The 16,761-nt window shown below is 48.0% G+C and overlaps 3 protein-coding genes across 3 annotated transcripts; 2 read left to right on the plus strand and 1 right to left on the minus strand.

Annotated features, from left to right (window-relative positions):
* Nucleotides 1-237: 237 nt before the first annotated feature.
* Nucleotides 238-1,824, plus strand: PG985_009213 (uncharacterized protein; the record flags this gene model as incomplete). The annotated part of the gene is made up of 2 exons (XM_066828981.1): nt 238-344; nt 411-1,824. 2 exons carry the CDS (start codon nt 238-240, stop codon nt 1,822-1,824), a joined length of 1,521 nt encoding a protein of 506 aa, XP_066683893.1.
* An 886-nt stretch (nt 1,825-2,710) lies between these two features.
* Nucleotides 2,711-4,924, minus strand: PG985_009214 (uncharacterized protein; the record flags this gene model as incomplete). Its single annotated transcript, XM_066828982.1, has 6 exons — nt 2,711-2,734; nt 2,796-3,227; nt 3,280-3,373; nt 3,426-4,480; nt 4,641-4,801; nt 4,876-4,924. The coding sequence occupies 6 exons, from the start codon at nt 4,922-4,924 to the stop codon at nt 2,711-2,713; spliced, it is 1,815 nt and encodes a 604-aa protein (XP_066683894.1).
* Nucleotides 4,925-8,611: 3,687 nt separating this feature from the next.
* Nucleotides 8,612-9,773, plus strand: PG985_009215 (uncharacterized protein; the record flags this gene model as incomplete). The annotated part of the gene is made up of 2 exons (XM_066828983.1): nt 8,612-8,988; nt 9,062-9,773. The coding sequence occupies 2 exons, from the start codon at nt 8,612-8,614 to the stop codon at nt 9,771-9,773; spliced, it is 1,089 nt and encodes a 362-aa protein (XP_066683895.1).
* Nucleotides 9,774-16,761: the final 6,988 nt, after the last annotated feature.

The raw sequence follows: 16,761 nt of genomic DNA on the forward strand, positions 1-16,761 counted from the left end.
CCGAAGCTGTCCGCCCCACCCGTGCCGGGGAAAGTTACGACGAGGGAAAGGAAATGAGAGAGGCTGAATCAGAGTTGTGGTCTGTTGGTTGATGTATGCTGAGTAGCTAGTATAATTTGACTTTGCTATCTTGCCTAGGTACTTATCCCTCTTCTCTTTTCTTAACTATCAGCTGTTCGACTTGGTATTGTCAACTTACAACTTGGAACTCATCACTGGAGACGTTGAGCATAAACCATGACGACCTTCACGAAGCTTGGCGCCGGGGAGACCCCGCTCATAGAGGTCGACGCTCGCAAGAAGCTGTCCAAGGTTGACCCCATGATCTATGGCGGATTCACAGAGTACGTCAATCCAACCAGATCTAAGGAGACGATGACGAAGACAAAGAGCTAATACCAGAAAAATAGACACATGGGCCGCTGCATCTACGGCGGCATCTACGACCCCGGCAACCCGCTCTCGGACGAGCAAGGGTTTCGCAAGGACGTCATCTCGGCGCTGCAGGAGCTCGAGATCCCCGTGGTGCGGTACCCAGGCGGCAACTTCGTGGCGACGTACCACTGGGCCGAGGGCGTGGGCCCGCGGGACCAGCGGCCCAAGCGGCCGGAGCTGGCCTGGCTCGGGGTCGAAAGCAACCAGTTCGGGACGGACGAGTTCATGGCGTGGCTGGACGTGCTGTCGGCGAACCGAACCGACGGCACCCGCGTCGAGCCGTACCTGTGCCTCAACATGGGGACGGGCACGCTGGATGAGGCGCTGGCCTGGGTCGAGTACTGCAACGGCACCCGCGACACGTACTGGGCCAACAAGCGGCGCGAGAACGGGCACCCGGAGCCCTACCGCGTCAAGTACTGGGCGCTCGGCAACGAGATCTGGGGCCCCTGGCAGGTCGAGCAGATGACCAAGGAGGACTACGCCAAGAAGGCGGCGCAGTGGGCCAAGGCGCTGCGGCTGCTGGACCCGGACTTGGTGCTGATCCTGTGCGGCGAGGACGGCACGGGCGCGTCGGCGTGGGACCACCACGTGCTGGACCAGTGCATCAACGTCGTCGACATGCACTCGATCCACATCTATACGGCCGACGGCGGGGACCACGTCAAGAACGCGACGGCGCCCCTGAGCGCCGAGCGGGCCATCGAGATGACGGGCGCCCTCATCGACCTGGCTCGGGTCCGCAACAAGGTCCCCGCCACCAAGCCGCCGACCAAGATCTGCTTCGACGAGTGGAACGTCTGGGACCCCGTGCGGGCCCCTGGTGAGCAGGGCGCCGAGGAGGCCTACACGCTGTCCGACGCGCTGGCCGTGGCCGTGTGGCTCAACGTCTTTGTGCGGCAGGCGCGCTACATCGGCATGGCCAACCTCGCCCAGACGGTCAACGTCATCAGCCCCCTCATGACCTCCCCGGACGGCATCACCAAGCAGACGACCTGGTGGCCGCTGCTGCTCTTCAGCCGCTACATGCGCGGCTGGACTGTCGCCTGCCACGTCGCGGCCGACGCCTACGATGGTCCCACGAACCCGGAATGGCTGCAGGGAACCTTGGAGCATGGCGCGCCCTGGCTCGACGTCAGTGCCACCATCGACGAGGAGGGCATGGTTAACCTGGTCGTCGTGAATATCAGTGAAAACAATGACTTCGTAGTCGATCTCAAGGGGGCTGGTCAGGATGTGACGGTATTGAAGGTTACTGGCGATAACGTCAAGGTCACCAATGTCGCCGGGGAGGAGAAAGTGAAGTTGACCGAGTCAAAGTGGGATGGGAAGGGCAAGTACACATTCTCCAAACACTCCATCACCATGTTGAGGTGGACTGGGGCTTGATGCTGGCCAAAAACTAGAGATGCACGCCAGTGATCCCGTGCTAGTCATCCCCCATTAGGTATCTCGTTGCCACTTAGCCAATTGATTATCCGATGTTTGTATTCGATTGTTTATCCAGTCGTTACTTCCCAGTGACCAGTTATCCCGTACTAGTCATCCCCTATTGCCTATCTTCTTGCCACTTATCCAACTGATTATCCAATTGTTTATTCCACTGTTTATCCAGTCGTTACTTTTCAGTCACCAGTTGTCCCGTGGCCAGCCACAGGCTTGCGTTTACACGAGGTCTAGGAGATATCGGAGACAAAAGCGTGGGTAAGTATGTAGTAGGTAAATATGCACTTAAATATCAATATCTGCTATGTGTGCCCAACAAAGTACTTCAGTGTTTCAACACGCTTTTGATAATACAAAACCAATCGGCTCCCAATGGAGGTAGATATCCAACGACCTTAGGAGAAGCCCCAGCAGTCGTTGATCATCTCCTCGTCAACCTAATGCCCCGAACAATGGACCACCCATATCCGGATCAGCGAAGGTCGTAACCCGAAGCCACGACTTCTCAACGCCCAAGTGCTCCTATTGTTGTCGGCCGCTCTGACAAAACTGATTTTGTGACCGCCTCCTACGAGACGGTACCAATATGTACCTTGTTTGGGGCAGAAAAGCGCATTCGGTGGATAGTTTACAATCGAACGCCATCCCAGATCACGCAGGTCTTGATAGACCATCAGTGATATACTCAACACCACCAGCGGCTTAATTTCATATACCTCCGGGTATATTGACCCCGACCGGAAAGGAGTTAAACTCGACGAGTAGGCCTCCGCATTTATGCTTCGACGTTGATGGCCTAACAAATACAAAGGAAAGGGACCTAGATCAGTCATCGAAAATTGATCACGGCCAGCTGGAACTGTGTTAGCTTAAAAAGTCGACTCGAACACGGGAGGAACAACAGAAAAACTCACTCTATGATTTACGCCGTAAGCAAGTTTTTGACCGGTCGAATCCCAGCATAGACAATGTTCATCCTCGTCTTCGGAATCGGCATTTATCCGGGGGCTTAGCCAGCCTGGGTGTGGCGACCTGCTCCAGCTGGCCCGTGGAATGCTGTGGTCTCCCACCTTCCATATGAGGATTCTCTCATTCGTGGCACCAGCGATGAAAGCACCGTCTGGCGTAAACGCCAGAGCGACAATGGGCGAATCCATTGTCATCTGACACTTGGGCTTCCCGTCTCCAGAGAGAGCGTTCCAGACGAATATCGCTCCATCGACTCCACCCGAGGCAAGGAGTCTTTCGTCTTCCGGTGAACTGCCCGCTAATGGCTGCCAAGCCAATGCCGATATCATACCATCGTGGGCTTTGATCTCGCGCCGCTTGCTCGAAGCATCCCATATCTGATAGCAGTCAGTAACCATGAGCTTGGCGACCCGTGGTGTTGGAACTTACATCAACGAAGCCTTTCTCTCCACACGTGGCTGCCAAAGACGAATTCCGGTCATACTGCACCTGGAGCAGGTTGTCTCCCTCGCGCGCGTCGAATCTCTTCGTCTCGGTTATTTCTTCTTCCGTACACTTAAAGGAGGCCATCAGACCGCCTCCGCAGAGTAGGGAATTCGAACTCGCTCGTCCATGCCACATCCACGGGATCGGCGTTCAAATCGTGGTTCGGCAGCGAGTAGGAGATGGTGTTCGATGTCGTGGCGCCGTAGATGGTGACCAGAGTTCCACCCTTTTCAGGAACAACAGCAAGGATCGCGGCGTTGTTGGGATTCCACTTGAGTTTGATTATTGGGGACTCGGGAACCTCGAAATGCTGGATGTGCGTGCCGTCCGAGCTCCACAGGCTGATGCGGCCCTTTTCGGCGGAGTCGGTGGCGATGGCGATGACGGAGCCATCGCCGTTCCATGCCATGGCCGTCACCATCGAGGTGGCTGTCATGTCGTCCTCGATGAGGCTGTGGAAGGGAGGCGACACATCCCCGTTGGTCACGTGACGGTCAGACGCAGGGTCCTGCTCAGCCAGAGTGGTTGTTACACGCGAGACGGTCCAAACTCGCGCTAGCGCATCGGTTCCAGCAGCCGCCAAGATTGATGGATCTTTGGGGCTCCACTGGCAATGCAGCAGGACGGGTGCGTTTGCACTGTTGACTTTGAAGGTGGCAGCAGCCTGCGGTGAGGAAGCTGCCTCTCCAGCGCCCAGGGGAATGAAGGTGGTCTCTGTGGTCAGCTCCTGGACTTTTTCGACTTGCGTGCCCTGATCCGTACCGTCGGTTCGGGGCGTCGGCGTCGGCGCTTGCTCGCCTTCCAGGGGTGACGGGTAAGCGTGGTTGTCAGTGGCATTGTCGAGTTCCATGGGGTCCGTGGCTGCATTGACACCATTTTCGTACCCATTGCTCAGACGAGGGCGCTTGGCCGGGGAACCACCATTGAGCTGCGGCTGCTGCGGTCTGTCACCTGGGCGTTTCCGCGTATTTTCGACGTCGCCAGAAGTTGGCGAGGGTTCTTCTGGCTGCTCGGGAATGTCGTCTTCATGGTCTGCATCGGCGTCCTCCTCGTCTGCGTACTGATGAGGGGACCCGTCCTGGTCCAATGGGCCAAACACCCCTAGCTCGACTGCCTCGGACTCAGCCGCTGCGTTTTGAGGCACCTGCACAACAGATGTCAGTGGCCTTGCCCCTGGGCTGGATCCGCGCAACGTTTTGGTTTTTTGAGATGCCACCCCGTCTCCAATCGGCCGTCTCGCACCACACCGGCGCACCAATGCATTCCCAACCAAAAGATGCACACGCTGCGGAGAACAAACATACCTTTGATTGTGTCCATTTTCGCTCGACGGAGCTGTATAGCAGACCTTTGTTTACGACATTAACCAGTGCATGACTTTTGACGTAGCGCGCGAAGTCCAGCTGCCGATGCGGTTCTGGAACGTGCCACTCTTTTTGGAACTTGAGTGCCGTTTCTCGGTAATCTAGACACGCCACTGTTAGTATCGCGCGACGATGCATGCCATCAAACATGAAGCATTCTGCACATTATACATACTTCCTTCTATAAGATATCGCCATCTATAGTTTTCGAGGTCAGCAATCATCTCACGACAACAGTGTTCGCGACGGAGGTTTGAGAGACATGCATTAGATAATTCAGCCTCTCTGAATTTAAAATTTCCTTCATGATTGCGAGCAACCTAGGCGTCTACCCTTTCGACTTTGCTTGGAAGAGGCTTGGGTCACCTGGAATGAGCGTGGCCGGTCTGGTGAAATACGAGGGAGAGGCGAGCTGATTTCGAAATCCCCTGCTTGTCGCTGCGAGGAGAGAAATAGAGCGAGTGAGTGCGCGTGTGTGTGAGAGCCCGAGAATAAAGCGGGAGGGAAACAGATGAGCTAAGGTTGCTGGGGAACCTGACCCGGGCCGCTGGAGGTAAGAGATGCTCTCGTCTGTCTCAAAGTGCTGAGATGCTGGATCCGGCAATGGCCTGGCAGTAGGAGAAAGGAGAAAGAGAGACGCAGTCCAGGAAGTCCTTTTTTCTTGTCGTCAGTATGTATCGTGAGATTTTCTTGCTGTGGAAATCAAATTGAAGAATGGCAAGAAGCGCAGTCTCTCAAAGGTGGAAAGCGGGCTTCTCCCATGGAAGCCAAGCCGAACCTAGATGGTGCTAAAGTGGGCCGGGATGGGTTTAGTCAATGTTGCTTGGAGGACCTTTAAAACGGTACGTAGAGTCAAGTCAGGTCAAACTTGGGGCTTGTTGTCTCTCGCTCTCTCTCTGGCGGTGCCTGGTACTTCTTTTTCGGTCTCTGCTGTCTGGGGCTGGGCTGCCAGCAAAAGAAGCTTCATCCCAAACCGTCCTGGTTCGCCCGACTGCAAAATTCTGACTGCCGTCTAGTCTGTTTGGTCTGGCGGTAATACGCAGAAATAAGCTGAGGGTACCTAACGCAGAGAGCGGGCAGGCAGGGAAGGCAGCGTGGGAAGACTTGAAAGGAGTCTAGGTAAGCAGGCAGATGGAGGTGGTCCCGTTTCCGCTGCGATCGAAGGAGTAAAGGTAACCTAGGAGGAGTATGTACAATAAACTGCTGTGCATGCAATATTGATCATCCATGGGAACAGATGAAAGCATTGGATCTCTGGGAAAAAGCTGGACCGTTGCTCCATTCCGACACGACACATCTCCAAGGGTCTCTCTGCCTAGTGTGTTCTGTAGTGAACGGCTGGGCCGGTATGGTAGAGCACGGTTTCGATGTACCTAATGTCGGCTGCACAACTTGGTCGTCAATGCATGTACCGTCCCAGGCGCATGTACATTCAATGATGGATGTAACCCTTCCCTGCCTGTCAGCTATGTACCTTCATTTTGGACCTCCGTCAATCGACACCCCGTGATCAATGCGTCCAGACGTGAAAAGACACTTGTCGGCACCGGTGCATCGTATTGGCAAAAGAGAGGTTGTTCTTACGAGACGTTATTCATGTTTTGATGGCGTTCTCCAGGGCCTGAGGTATTCGGATCTTGTTTTGCGGTGCGCAAGTACGTGATGACGGTCGCTTGACCAATACATTGAATGGGAAAAGGTCCGGGTCTTGGCTCTTGCAGATGCAGGCGTTCTCCCATGTGTGGAGGTGAGAGAAAGCAGCCAACACATCAGATAGGCCTTGTTTGTTTCAGCATTTTATGGTTCTCACCTCCTCGGTGCGCGTCCCTTTGCACGCGATAACGGAGTGCAGGTTGCAGGTAGATACATGTATTTTGCCGCTGGACATACATATCGGAGCGTCAAATGATAAGCCAGCGAGGCTCCCTATGCCCTGGCAAGTTTGCATTTTGGTAAGACGGGCGGGCATGCTGACCGAACCGTGGGGTTTTACCCTGATGCTGCTTGGGGTACCTACAGGCTGGAAGGGACCCAAGGTAGGTCGGTATGCTGGAACATCAAATCTCGAATGGTCAGTCAGCCCAGTCACAGTATGTATGCTTGATTCAATCTCCTTGTCGACACAACCTTGGCAGCCCCGAAAAGAGCCAGGGGGGTGCCTAGGATGGGCCGCCAAGACCAGACAAGCCTAGTCAAAGGAGCATTCAATATGTTGGGCTGGGTGTTCGATTGGCACTGGGTTCATCCATCGTCAGCTCGCTCTACCGACAATTGATGAAATGAACGAAACCATCCGCTCGAAGCTGCTGTACTGGCTGTTCTGGTAACAAAAGCCGTCATCTCAGGATTTGAAGTGTTACTGCATCTCGGCTGGGTCTCTCGACATCATTGCCATGCCATGGGCCGTGGGGAGCTGCCCCGATGAAGCAGAGGAGCAGAGTACGGAGTAAAAACAGAAACATTCCAAGTGGATGATCGGCAGACACAATCGCTTGGTCACAGATGATCGTTGTGTCCCGACTACTATCCCAACACGGTTAGCCTTCCATGCTTCTCTCACGCACAGCTAGCAGCTCACGCGCATGATGCAATTTGGGATGCCACAATGATGAGTGGCCGTCTGAATGGCAGTGGACTGACTAGCGACCAGTAGCGATTTTTGTTTCCGCAATGAAGGGCTCGCTAATCAGATCGGGTAGAACATCTAAAATCCAGCCAGCATTCGCTCCAGCCCGTGACTGTTGGACGGCGTGAAGCTGATGCCCAAGGCGGTCAATACACGGTGTTCAATGGTATCCCTTCGCGGCAATGGGCTCCGGCCATGAAGCCAGGTTTCTGGCCAGGTGTGCTGGCAGAGGCCGGGTAGGATGCTAACTAGACTAGGGTCTTCCGGGTAGCAGTCGAATGTTGCCGAGACTGCAGGAGCGCTGAATTGTAGCGGGGGATGAGTCTGCAGAGGCAAAAGAGGGTTGTTATCGGGAGCCGGACAGACGGCTGGGTACACCACTAGAAGATCAATATGATGATGGATTACGAGAGCTATTGATCCATCACATCGGTTAACTACTGTGCAACTGGAAAATGTCAGGTCTCCCCTTCAAGAGTGACGGTTGGTGATTGATCTCGTCTTTATTATTAGAGTTGGCTAAAGATGGGCACCGCACAATATGAAGGGGGGGGGGGGTCGAGGACTATTGACCCGGACAGGTCAAGGTACCCAAGTCAACAGGTGGAATCCGTACGGGACACCATGAGCACTTGGCTTGGCCCCGATTCAGAGGTATCCCGCCCTCCCAATGTCTCAGCACACAGGTTTGAGATAAGGACTTGAATGCATACCCCCCCCGGCCCATCAAGAAATCCCATTGCATATTGTATGTTTGTTTGCAAGGGATCATGACCTCAACTGATTGTTTCGCTTGCGCGAGAGAGGATCCATGACATGACTCGGAGGCGGTTGGTTGCACTACCGATTTTGAATCTGCGCCCCTGGCTGCGGGTCGCTCGTCAAGTCCCGTCGGTCTCCACAAAATACATGCCAAGCCTTATTTCTTCAAGGTGAGCGTTTCTGTCACCGGCGAGCTGGGAAAAAGCCCCCCCCAAAAAGGAATGCTAATAAGGGTGGAAGGCTGAGACGCTCGGGCCACCTCTGGCGCGACTGACTTGTACTGACTCTGCCAATCTGCCCGTGATGCGACACTGCCCGAACGTGTCTTTTTGGGGGTGAGGTGCATCGATACGGTATTCGACGTCAATAGCAATTTCTTCATCCACACTTTGACCACGCCGGCAAGCGGCATTCCCGAAGCATCGATTGACGGCAGGACGCTGTTTAAAAACCCACTGGGACTGTTGTGTATGGATATCTCCGACTTCGCTTGACGCAGGACGCCATTGTCAGCAATACAACCATGCCCCCGCGATTGAATATTCCCCCGGTCACCCGGATCTTGCTGGTTGCTCTGCTTCTGCAGTCGGTCCTGAGCGCAGCAGTGCGATATCGACAGTGGTCTGCGCAGTCGGAAATCGTTGTTGAGTGGCTCACTCTGGTGCCTCAGTTGTCGCTGTTCTATCCATGGACATTCGTCACATCTACTTTGGTGGAGAGCAACATCTTCACACTGGCCATTGCTGGGTTGACGCTGTTTCATGGCGGGCGTTACCTCGAGCGCGCCTGGTCTTCCAGGGAGTTCGCCAAGTTTCTCTTGGTGGTGTCGCTCATACCTAACCTGCTCTGCTTCCTGGCGCTGGTGATGCTGTTTACGCTTACACGCAACGAGAGGTGGACGTAAGTGACAAGTCCCCGAATCCCATGTGATTTTATAGCTAGTAATCAAAGACTAACACCGTTTGCTGAACAGTCTAACGACCATCGCCGGAACCATTCCCTTGCAGATCTCCTTCCTCGTTGCATTCAGCCAGCTCGTTCCGGCGCATACTGTTACCCTTTTCCGCGGTATCTTGTCGATGCGGGTGCCGAAGTTTCCTTTGATATATATCGGAGTCGTAACGGTGCTTTCACTGACGCCGCTCCTCACGAGCGCATCCCTGTTCCTGGCTTTGTTCGCCTTCCTGACGAGCTGGACCTACCTGCGCTTCTACAAGACTGTATTCCCCGATCTCGACTCCTCGCAACCGACGTCGATGCGAGGAGATGCCAGCGAAACCTTTGCCTTTGCCGAGTTCTTCCCAGGACCCCTGAAGCCATTTGTCGCCGCTTTCTCGGATCAGATCTTCAATGCCCTGGTGGCAATGAGGGTATGTACGCCATTCTCGCCCGGCGATGCGTCAACCGGTCAGGGTGCCAGTTATATGCCGCGGGGTGGTGCCCCTGGTGGTGTAAGAGCCGAGGCAGAGAGAAGACGAGCTCTCGCGCTCAAGGCTTTGGATCAAAGACTACATGCGGCGACGTCTACAAGAAGCTCGTCTCAACCACCCAATCAAACCAGTGGCCCGACTGTAAGCACTCAGCCGCAGTCCAGCACACAGACGGCCATGACATCTCAGCCCACAGCCATGTTGGGGGAGACAAACTACGTGCCTGATCATGACCACGAGAAGGAAGTGTCATAGGAGTTTGCTGCTTTTTATTGGTGACTACCGGAGTCAGGTTCTTCTATTGTATTCTAGTCAAGCATTCAGCACGGAGTAGGACTTAGAGTTGGAATTGGCTGGTGTTGCGGATACTGAATGCAGCCTTGATGCGACTCTCGAACTCTCGACTTGGCCCTTGACGCTTTTGAGAGAGGGTTCCTTGGAAAGGCTCGTCTGGCGATGATACGTTGTAAAGTATGTATTATATAATGTCGTCTTTCCAATACTCCCATGTCATGTGGTGCAGGCATACTGTTTCGTCGGACACTTGAGCCCTCGGCAACGTGCTGCGTCGTGGCGCCGCAAGTCCTGGGCACACGGCGGGCATTAGCTAATGATATACGGGCATCCGAGATGAACCTGACTGTTGTGGCTGGCGTGGAGAAGGACGGCTGCGACCTTGACAAGCCAAGTGGCACCTGCTCTGGGAAACTTCAGACAGGCACAGATTGTCTCAGCATCATAATCTGCCTGTTCCACCACAGATGGATCGGCTGTGTACGGCGGCGAACGGATGCATATGTATGTACGTGCAGACGACACCTCTTCGAGCAAGTGCTACGGAAGACAAGACGATACACAAGCAACACAGGCACACAGTGGCGCGCAGACGACGACCTCTTGGCCGACTTTCTGCCACGGGAAGGAAGAAGAAAAAGTCTCGGCTTTTTGGATGTTCTGAGATCAACCCTTTTTTTCTATTTCACTCATCATTATTTCGGGGACAAACGCACTGGGTCGTGTTTTACATAGATGCTCGTTGATGGGGGTTCGGTGATCCGATCTACATCACGTCCATCGTTCCCAGCGGCGTCTTCCTTGTCGCTTCATGCGTCCCGATCCCGCAGAATTGTTCTGCAGGCCTGCCTAAAATAAGATGCCCGTGTTTCAACTGCACACCCCCCTCCCTCCCGTATCGTATCTTTTATACCTACCATTTTCGCCCGTTGTAAATAATAAGCGAACGAGAGCAGACTTGCAGCAAACTACGAATTATCCACCCTGGAGGAAGGGGGGTCGTTTTTGGTTGAGAATGGATGCATATCTGCATATCTCTCATCACGCATTTCATATCTATGTATCTATTTACCGTTTCCCGAATTGACAACTCGGCTCCTGGCCGTGGAAGGGTAACTAACCGGCTAACCTTACGTATGTACGCCCCATCCCTGTATGTAACGAAACCCCTTTAGATGGATTGGAAATGGCGCAGCAGAAAACAAAGGGCAGCCCGGGGTCTGGGCCAGGTTCTCCATACAGTACCTAGCAGGCAGTAGACAGATTTGTATCCATCAATGCTAAAAAAGAGGCCACGAGAAACATACGTACCGTGCCTCCGCCTCCTGCCACACACGAACGCCAAGCCGACCGGTAAGAGGACTGATTCGTGGGACTAATAAGGGACTGCAGGGAACTAGAACCAGCTCAACATCTGACGCACAGTTCTACCCTAGAGCGAGTCTCATCTGGTGTGTGTGGGCGTGGGCGTGGGCGTGCATAGCATGGTCGTTTCTGTACTTGGGGCCTTACTTGTAGACAAAGAAGACAGGCGAACGGATTGCAGCAACAAACAGGCGGTGGGATGAGGGGATGGGATGGGAGATGGGAGATGGGGGAGTGGCTGGCCCTCTTATCTTGGGTGTGCTGTGGCTTGCGTTCGCCCCAATCCCCCGAGTGGGAGAAGAAAGGAAGGTAGGTAGGGCGCCGCTGCGGTCACCCCAGCTAGCCAAGCCCAGCAAGCCTCCTCCATCTCTCGGCTGTCTCGTGCGGGCAAACTGACGGACGATGATGATGAAAGGCGGTTGCAAGGGGGTGAGGTGGGGTGGGGTCGAACGCATGGGTGACGGAGCCGGTCAACCCACCCTGAATGCCAAGTCATGCAGCCAGGCAAAGAAAAAAAGGGCAAGGCAATCTGGTTACTGCATCTCGCGCGCGCTGTCTTGTTCTTGTCATGGATAGGTTGGGAATGGATGGTAGTATGTATGCGCGTATTACTATATGCGTACATACATGATATATGTATTGCCCACAGGTGTGTGAGTGTGTGAGTGGAGCTGCCGCCGAGGGGGATGGAAACGAAACTCATGCCTACCTCAGTAACCTGCCTACCTCTCTCGTACAGCGACAACAGCACACACGCACACACACACACACACCCTCTCACACACTCTCACCCTCATGCTCACACTCTCACACAGCACACATCGGTGGATGGATGACAAGGGGAAACAAGACGTACGTACCGCCGTACCGAACCACCCCAACTTGGCGAATGAGGAGGCCTACGCTGCATATGCAGCACAGCACATGTATGCGTATATGTAAGTACATGCATACATAATACATAACCAAGTATAGCCTCCTACCAGGGGGGGCCCGATCTAGATGCTCTGATTAGGCTAGGGCTTGGGGCCGAGAGTTAAGCCCTTAAGCCCCAGGTATCCTCCCCCCATCTAGCCCGCGCCCTAGCCATGCCGCCGCCCAAAGTCTGGCCAGCGAACGACTGACTCTGCTGCTGCTACCGCTACTACTACGTTGTAAATCGGCATCGCTTCCATCATTGCCTCGTTTTTTTCTCTTCTCGTTCCTGTTTCTGTAAATACCCCCCCGGTAAGGTTTTATCAGCTGTATCTCTCGACGCTGCTGGCGTTTTAACCCTACGAGGATCGCCCTTTCGCCTCGTTGTCGACCGGAGTTTCTTCCGTTGTATCTCCTGACATGCCCACGATATCTATCGCCCCCTCCCCTTGCCATGCCATGCTATGCGCCCGTACATGATTGCACACCCCCGTTCGCCGTCCCGGGCAATCACATACCACGCTGTCACATCGGTACCCTGCCATATCGGCCGCAGATATACATAGAATGCCGCTCGTTACAAGAGCCGAACCACCACCAGCCACTTACATATCTACGTAGTCGGTAATAACTTATCAACGGCCACACACCTGGGGCAAAAAGGCATCGGTAATTACTTGCCCGGGTCCCCCGCTCGAACAAGCCAATTCTTTATCATCTGGGTCACATAACCTAGGTCACTATATGTAGAGGTAATGTGGGTAGTGAGGTATTTGTATGTCGTGGGGGTAATGTACCCGCAAGGCACGATGATACCTACCTGTAATCAATCCGCATGCGCATCCTTCTCGGCATTGGACGCATTTTATATATAACACCCATGCAGATGCCAGACAATTTGATTAGGCTCATCCAGATTCCGCAATTGTCCGTGTTTGCTGCATCGCGGGAGCGTATAGTGCCTGTATACATATAGTTCGTCTCGGAACGGACAAAGCGTTCGCGACAAGACAGACCGGTTCACTGAAGGCTCACCCCAAGACAAAGATATAAGACATCGACCCGCCCCGGCATCAATCAGGAAGCCAGCCCAGTCCACATACTACGTACGCGTAGCGATGTACAATATGCGCATATATACATATAATATATTATTTTATAATACTTTTTAAATAAATAAATATTTTATATAAAATATAGGATAATTAAATAATTAAGCTATATAATATAATATAAATTAATTTAAACATCGATTTTATTATATAATAACGTTTAAAAAACCGTTTTATAATAGTTTAATAAAAAAACTTTCCTTTTTAATTTTTTTTTTATTATTTTTAATAAATTAATAATTCGAAATAACGAAAAATAAAAAAATTTAGTTTTAATTTAATATATTTTTAAAAAGGATAATATATTTAATTAATATCAATATAAAATATAAAGTTTATAAGTATTAAATATATATTAAATCGGGCTCGACAAAGTTAAAACAATATTTTAATAATTATATTATTTTTTAACGAAAATTAAAAAAAATTAATATATTTAGTATTAATAATAAAAATTACGAGCCTAAAAAGTTATTTAAAAAAAAAAAGTTAATATTTAATAATAAGTTTTAATAATTAATTATATCGGCTTTTTTTTAATAGTTTTTTATAAACGCGATTTTTAAAAATAGCTAATTTTTTAATTATTTAAATAATAAATTTAATAATTAGTTTTATAAAAACATATTTAAATTAAAAAAAATATTTAATCGAAAAAAAATTAACGGTTTTTATTTAAAAAAGTTATATAATAATATAAAAAAGTAAATCGTTTAAATCGTTTATTAAGTTAATTATATTAATATTATTTTTAATAAAGTCGATAATTTTTAATATTATTATATTATTAATATTTCCTTTTAATATAATTGAAAATACGTTTTTTATTAAAAAAATATCGATATAAATAATTTAGAACTAAACGTTAATAATAAAATAAAATTAATTAAGCCGTATTTATTAAAAATCGTTAAGGGAAATTTAAAAAGAATTAATTTTATTATTATTAATATTTATTTAATAATAAAAGTTATTTATTATTAATTTTATTACGATTTTAACTTTAATTACGTTTTTATTATATTTTACGATTTATATAATTTAAATTTATTAGTTAATAATATTTTAGGAATAAAAGTTTAAAAATCGGTATTTTTTAAGGCCGATTATTTTAATATTAAGTTTCGTAACGCTTTAAAATAATATTCGCGATTATAAAAAACATTTAAAAAAAAACCGATTAAAAAATTATACTTTTTTAAATATAAATTATTTAAATATATTTTTTATTAAATTTTATATTAAATTAATAAAATTAACTTATTTTTTTAAAATTACGTATTACGTTAAGGTTTATTTTAACGGGTTATTTTTTTTACCTTTTAATATTAACTAGTAATCGATATATACCTTTTATAAACTAATATAAAAAATAAATTAATTAAAAAATTAACCGATTTTATTACTTAATTAATTAAATTAAAAAATAATATTAAATTTTAATAATAGTTATAAGTTTTAAAGTTAATTTTATAACTTATTATTACGATTTTAAAAGTAAACGAATTTAATAATATTAATTTATTTAATATAATGGATTAATAATAAAGTATTATAAATAAATAGATTATTATAATAAATTTTCGTAATAAATTATTTAAAAAGGTTAATTGAAATAATTTATTTATTATTTTTTTTAATTGCTATATTAAATAAAAGGTTAATAAATATTAAATAGTTTAAGTTTTTAAGCTAAGTAGTTAAAAAAATTATATTACTTTATTTATATTAAAACGTATTAAAGCTGTAATTAAGTATTATTATTTTAATTATAAATTTATTATTAAGAAATTTTAATAATTTTAAAACTGTAAAAGTATTTATAATTTTTAATATAAAATTTTATATAATAAATTAAATATAAAATTATATTAAATTAAAATAAAAAAGTTTAATAATTAATTAATAAAGTTAACTTTTTAACTTTAAAATATTTTTTTAATAAAAATATTATTAAAACGCGCTTTTTTAATAATAAATTTTATTTATAATTATTTTAAAAATAAATTTTTAAATAAAAAAGTAAATATAAAAATGTTTATTTATATTAATATGTATATATTAAAATATATATAAATTAAAATATAATTATTATAATTTATTAATTTATAATAAAAAAAAGTTAATAATTTTAAAAAATAAATATATTAAATTTTTCGTTTTATATTATAATTATATTAAAAATAATTATTTTATATATTATTTATATAAAACCGATATTTCGACTTATTTATTTAGATGTAAGGTGGTTAAAGCGTTGCATATTATGTATCGATGCGAATAGTACATACTAAATGTATGCGAATATTGAATATTCCAGCTCTGAAATGACACCGCTACGTACGCGGCGAAAGTGAAATCAATCTCAAGTTGGGCAGAAACGATTCCCACACGACACGTGGGTGGAATCAGAAACAGGCCTAGCGGCTGCTATTGCGTAGTACCCCCAATAGAATGACAATGCTGGAGAAGCAAGTGGCAGTTGCAGTGGCAGTGGCAGCAGCAGCCATTCTTTTCCCGAGTTTCACCTCACACACGGGTGCGACCACGTCACGGCTTTGCAGCGGTTCTCTTTGCTATCCATTCTCTTCGAAATCGCACATACCTATCCATACCGCAGTGTTTTAAACCGAAAAACGAGCAGGAATTGCCACGTTCTTGGTGAAGAAAGTATGATGTTTCAAGGCCAGCAATAGATGATCTCTTCGCATCAGAGAAACATGATGCGCACACCCACATGCGACATAACAGCATTAGACGCGTGGTGTTTATATTGGGAAGAAAACTCTTTCTAGGGGCGCATGTACCTTATCCTCTCTCTCGCCCCGGAGCTTGGGTCTAGCATTGCCCGAACTTTAGGGGGGACCCTCGCTGGGGCAGCGGCTCTGTTCACAATGGTGCCGTTTTCAGCCTCTCTCTCACGTTCATGCGCCAGTGCCATCTCATAGGACCGAAACAAGTGCTGGAAACGATTTGGGGGCTGTTTCGCCCAATCTTGCTTGCTTGGCGCCTTGCTATCAACGAGATCGTCATGGAGGAGAGGAAGGACCCGGCCCCGATCGATAGACTCCAGACGCATAGATAGATTCTGTCTGAACTTGTCTACCTATGTATATTGGTCGATGCATACTACTACCACCTACTCAAGAGCCGGGCCCAAATGAATGTGACACAGCGATTCGACAGCCGGCAGACAGGGGGCACGTACGCAATAGAGCCGATTATTAAGACACTCTGTCACGGCAAGTATCCTACGTTCACGGTAATATTGGCTGGCCAGCGCTTGCTCGGTAGCGTCTCCGCAGCCGATGGGACGATCTGCGTGCCTCCATGCTCGACACCAGCGGCCAAGCCCAAGAAAGCCCGGCAATAGCGGCTCACCTGACACGATTCGGCCCACCAAAGAAAGCACCGAACAGAGGAATAGTCTGCGCTCTTGGCACACATATACAGTCACATCGCCAGAAACATTTCGCTAACGCCCGAGATGAAGCAAGAGATGCAATCTCTCCTAGCCGTTAGCTCGATGGTCCGCACCCTTTCCACTCCTCACACTG

Source organism: Apiospora marii, assembly GCF_038362585.1.
Source record: "Apiospora marii strain CBS 49790 chromosome Unknown utg000005l_segment0_segment0, whole genome shotgun sequence".
Classification (NCBI taxonomy): Eukaryota; Fungi; Ascomycota; class Sordariomycetes; order Amphisphaeriales; family Apiosporaceae; genus Apiospora; species Apiospora marii.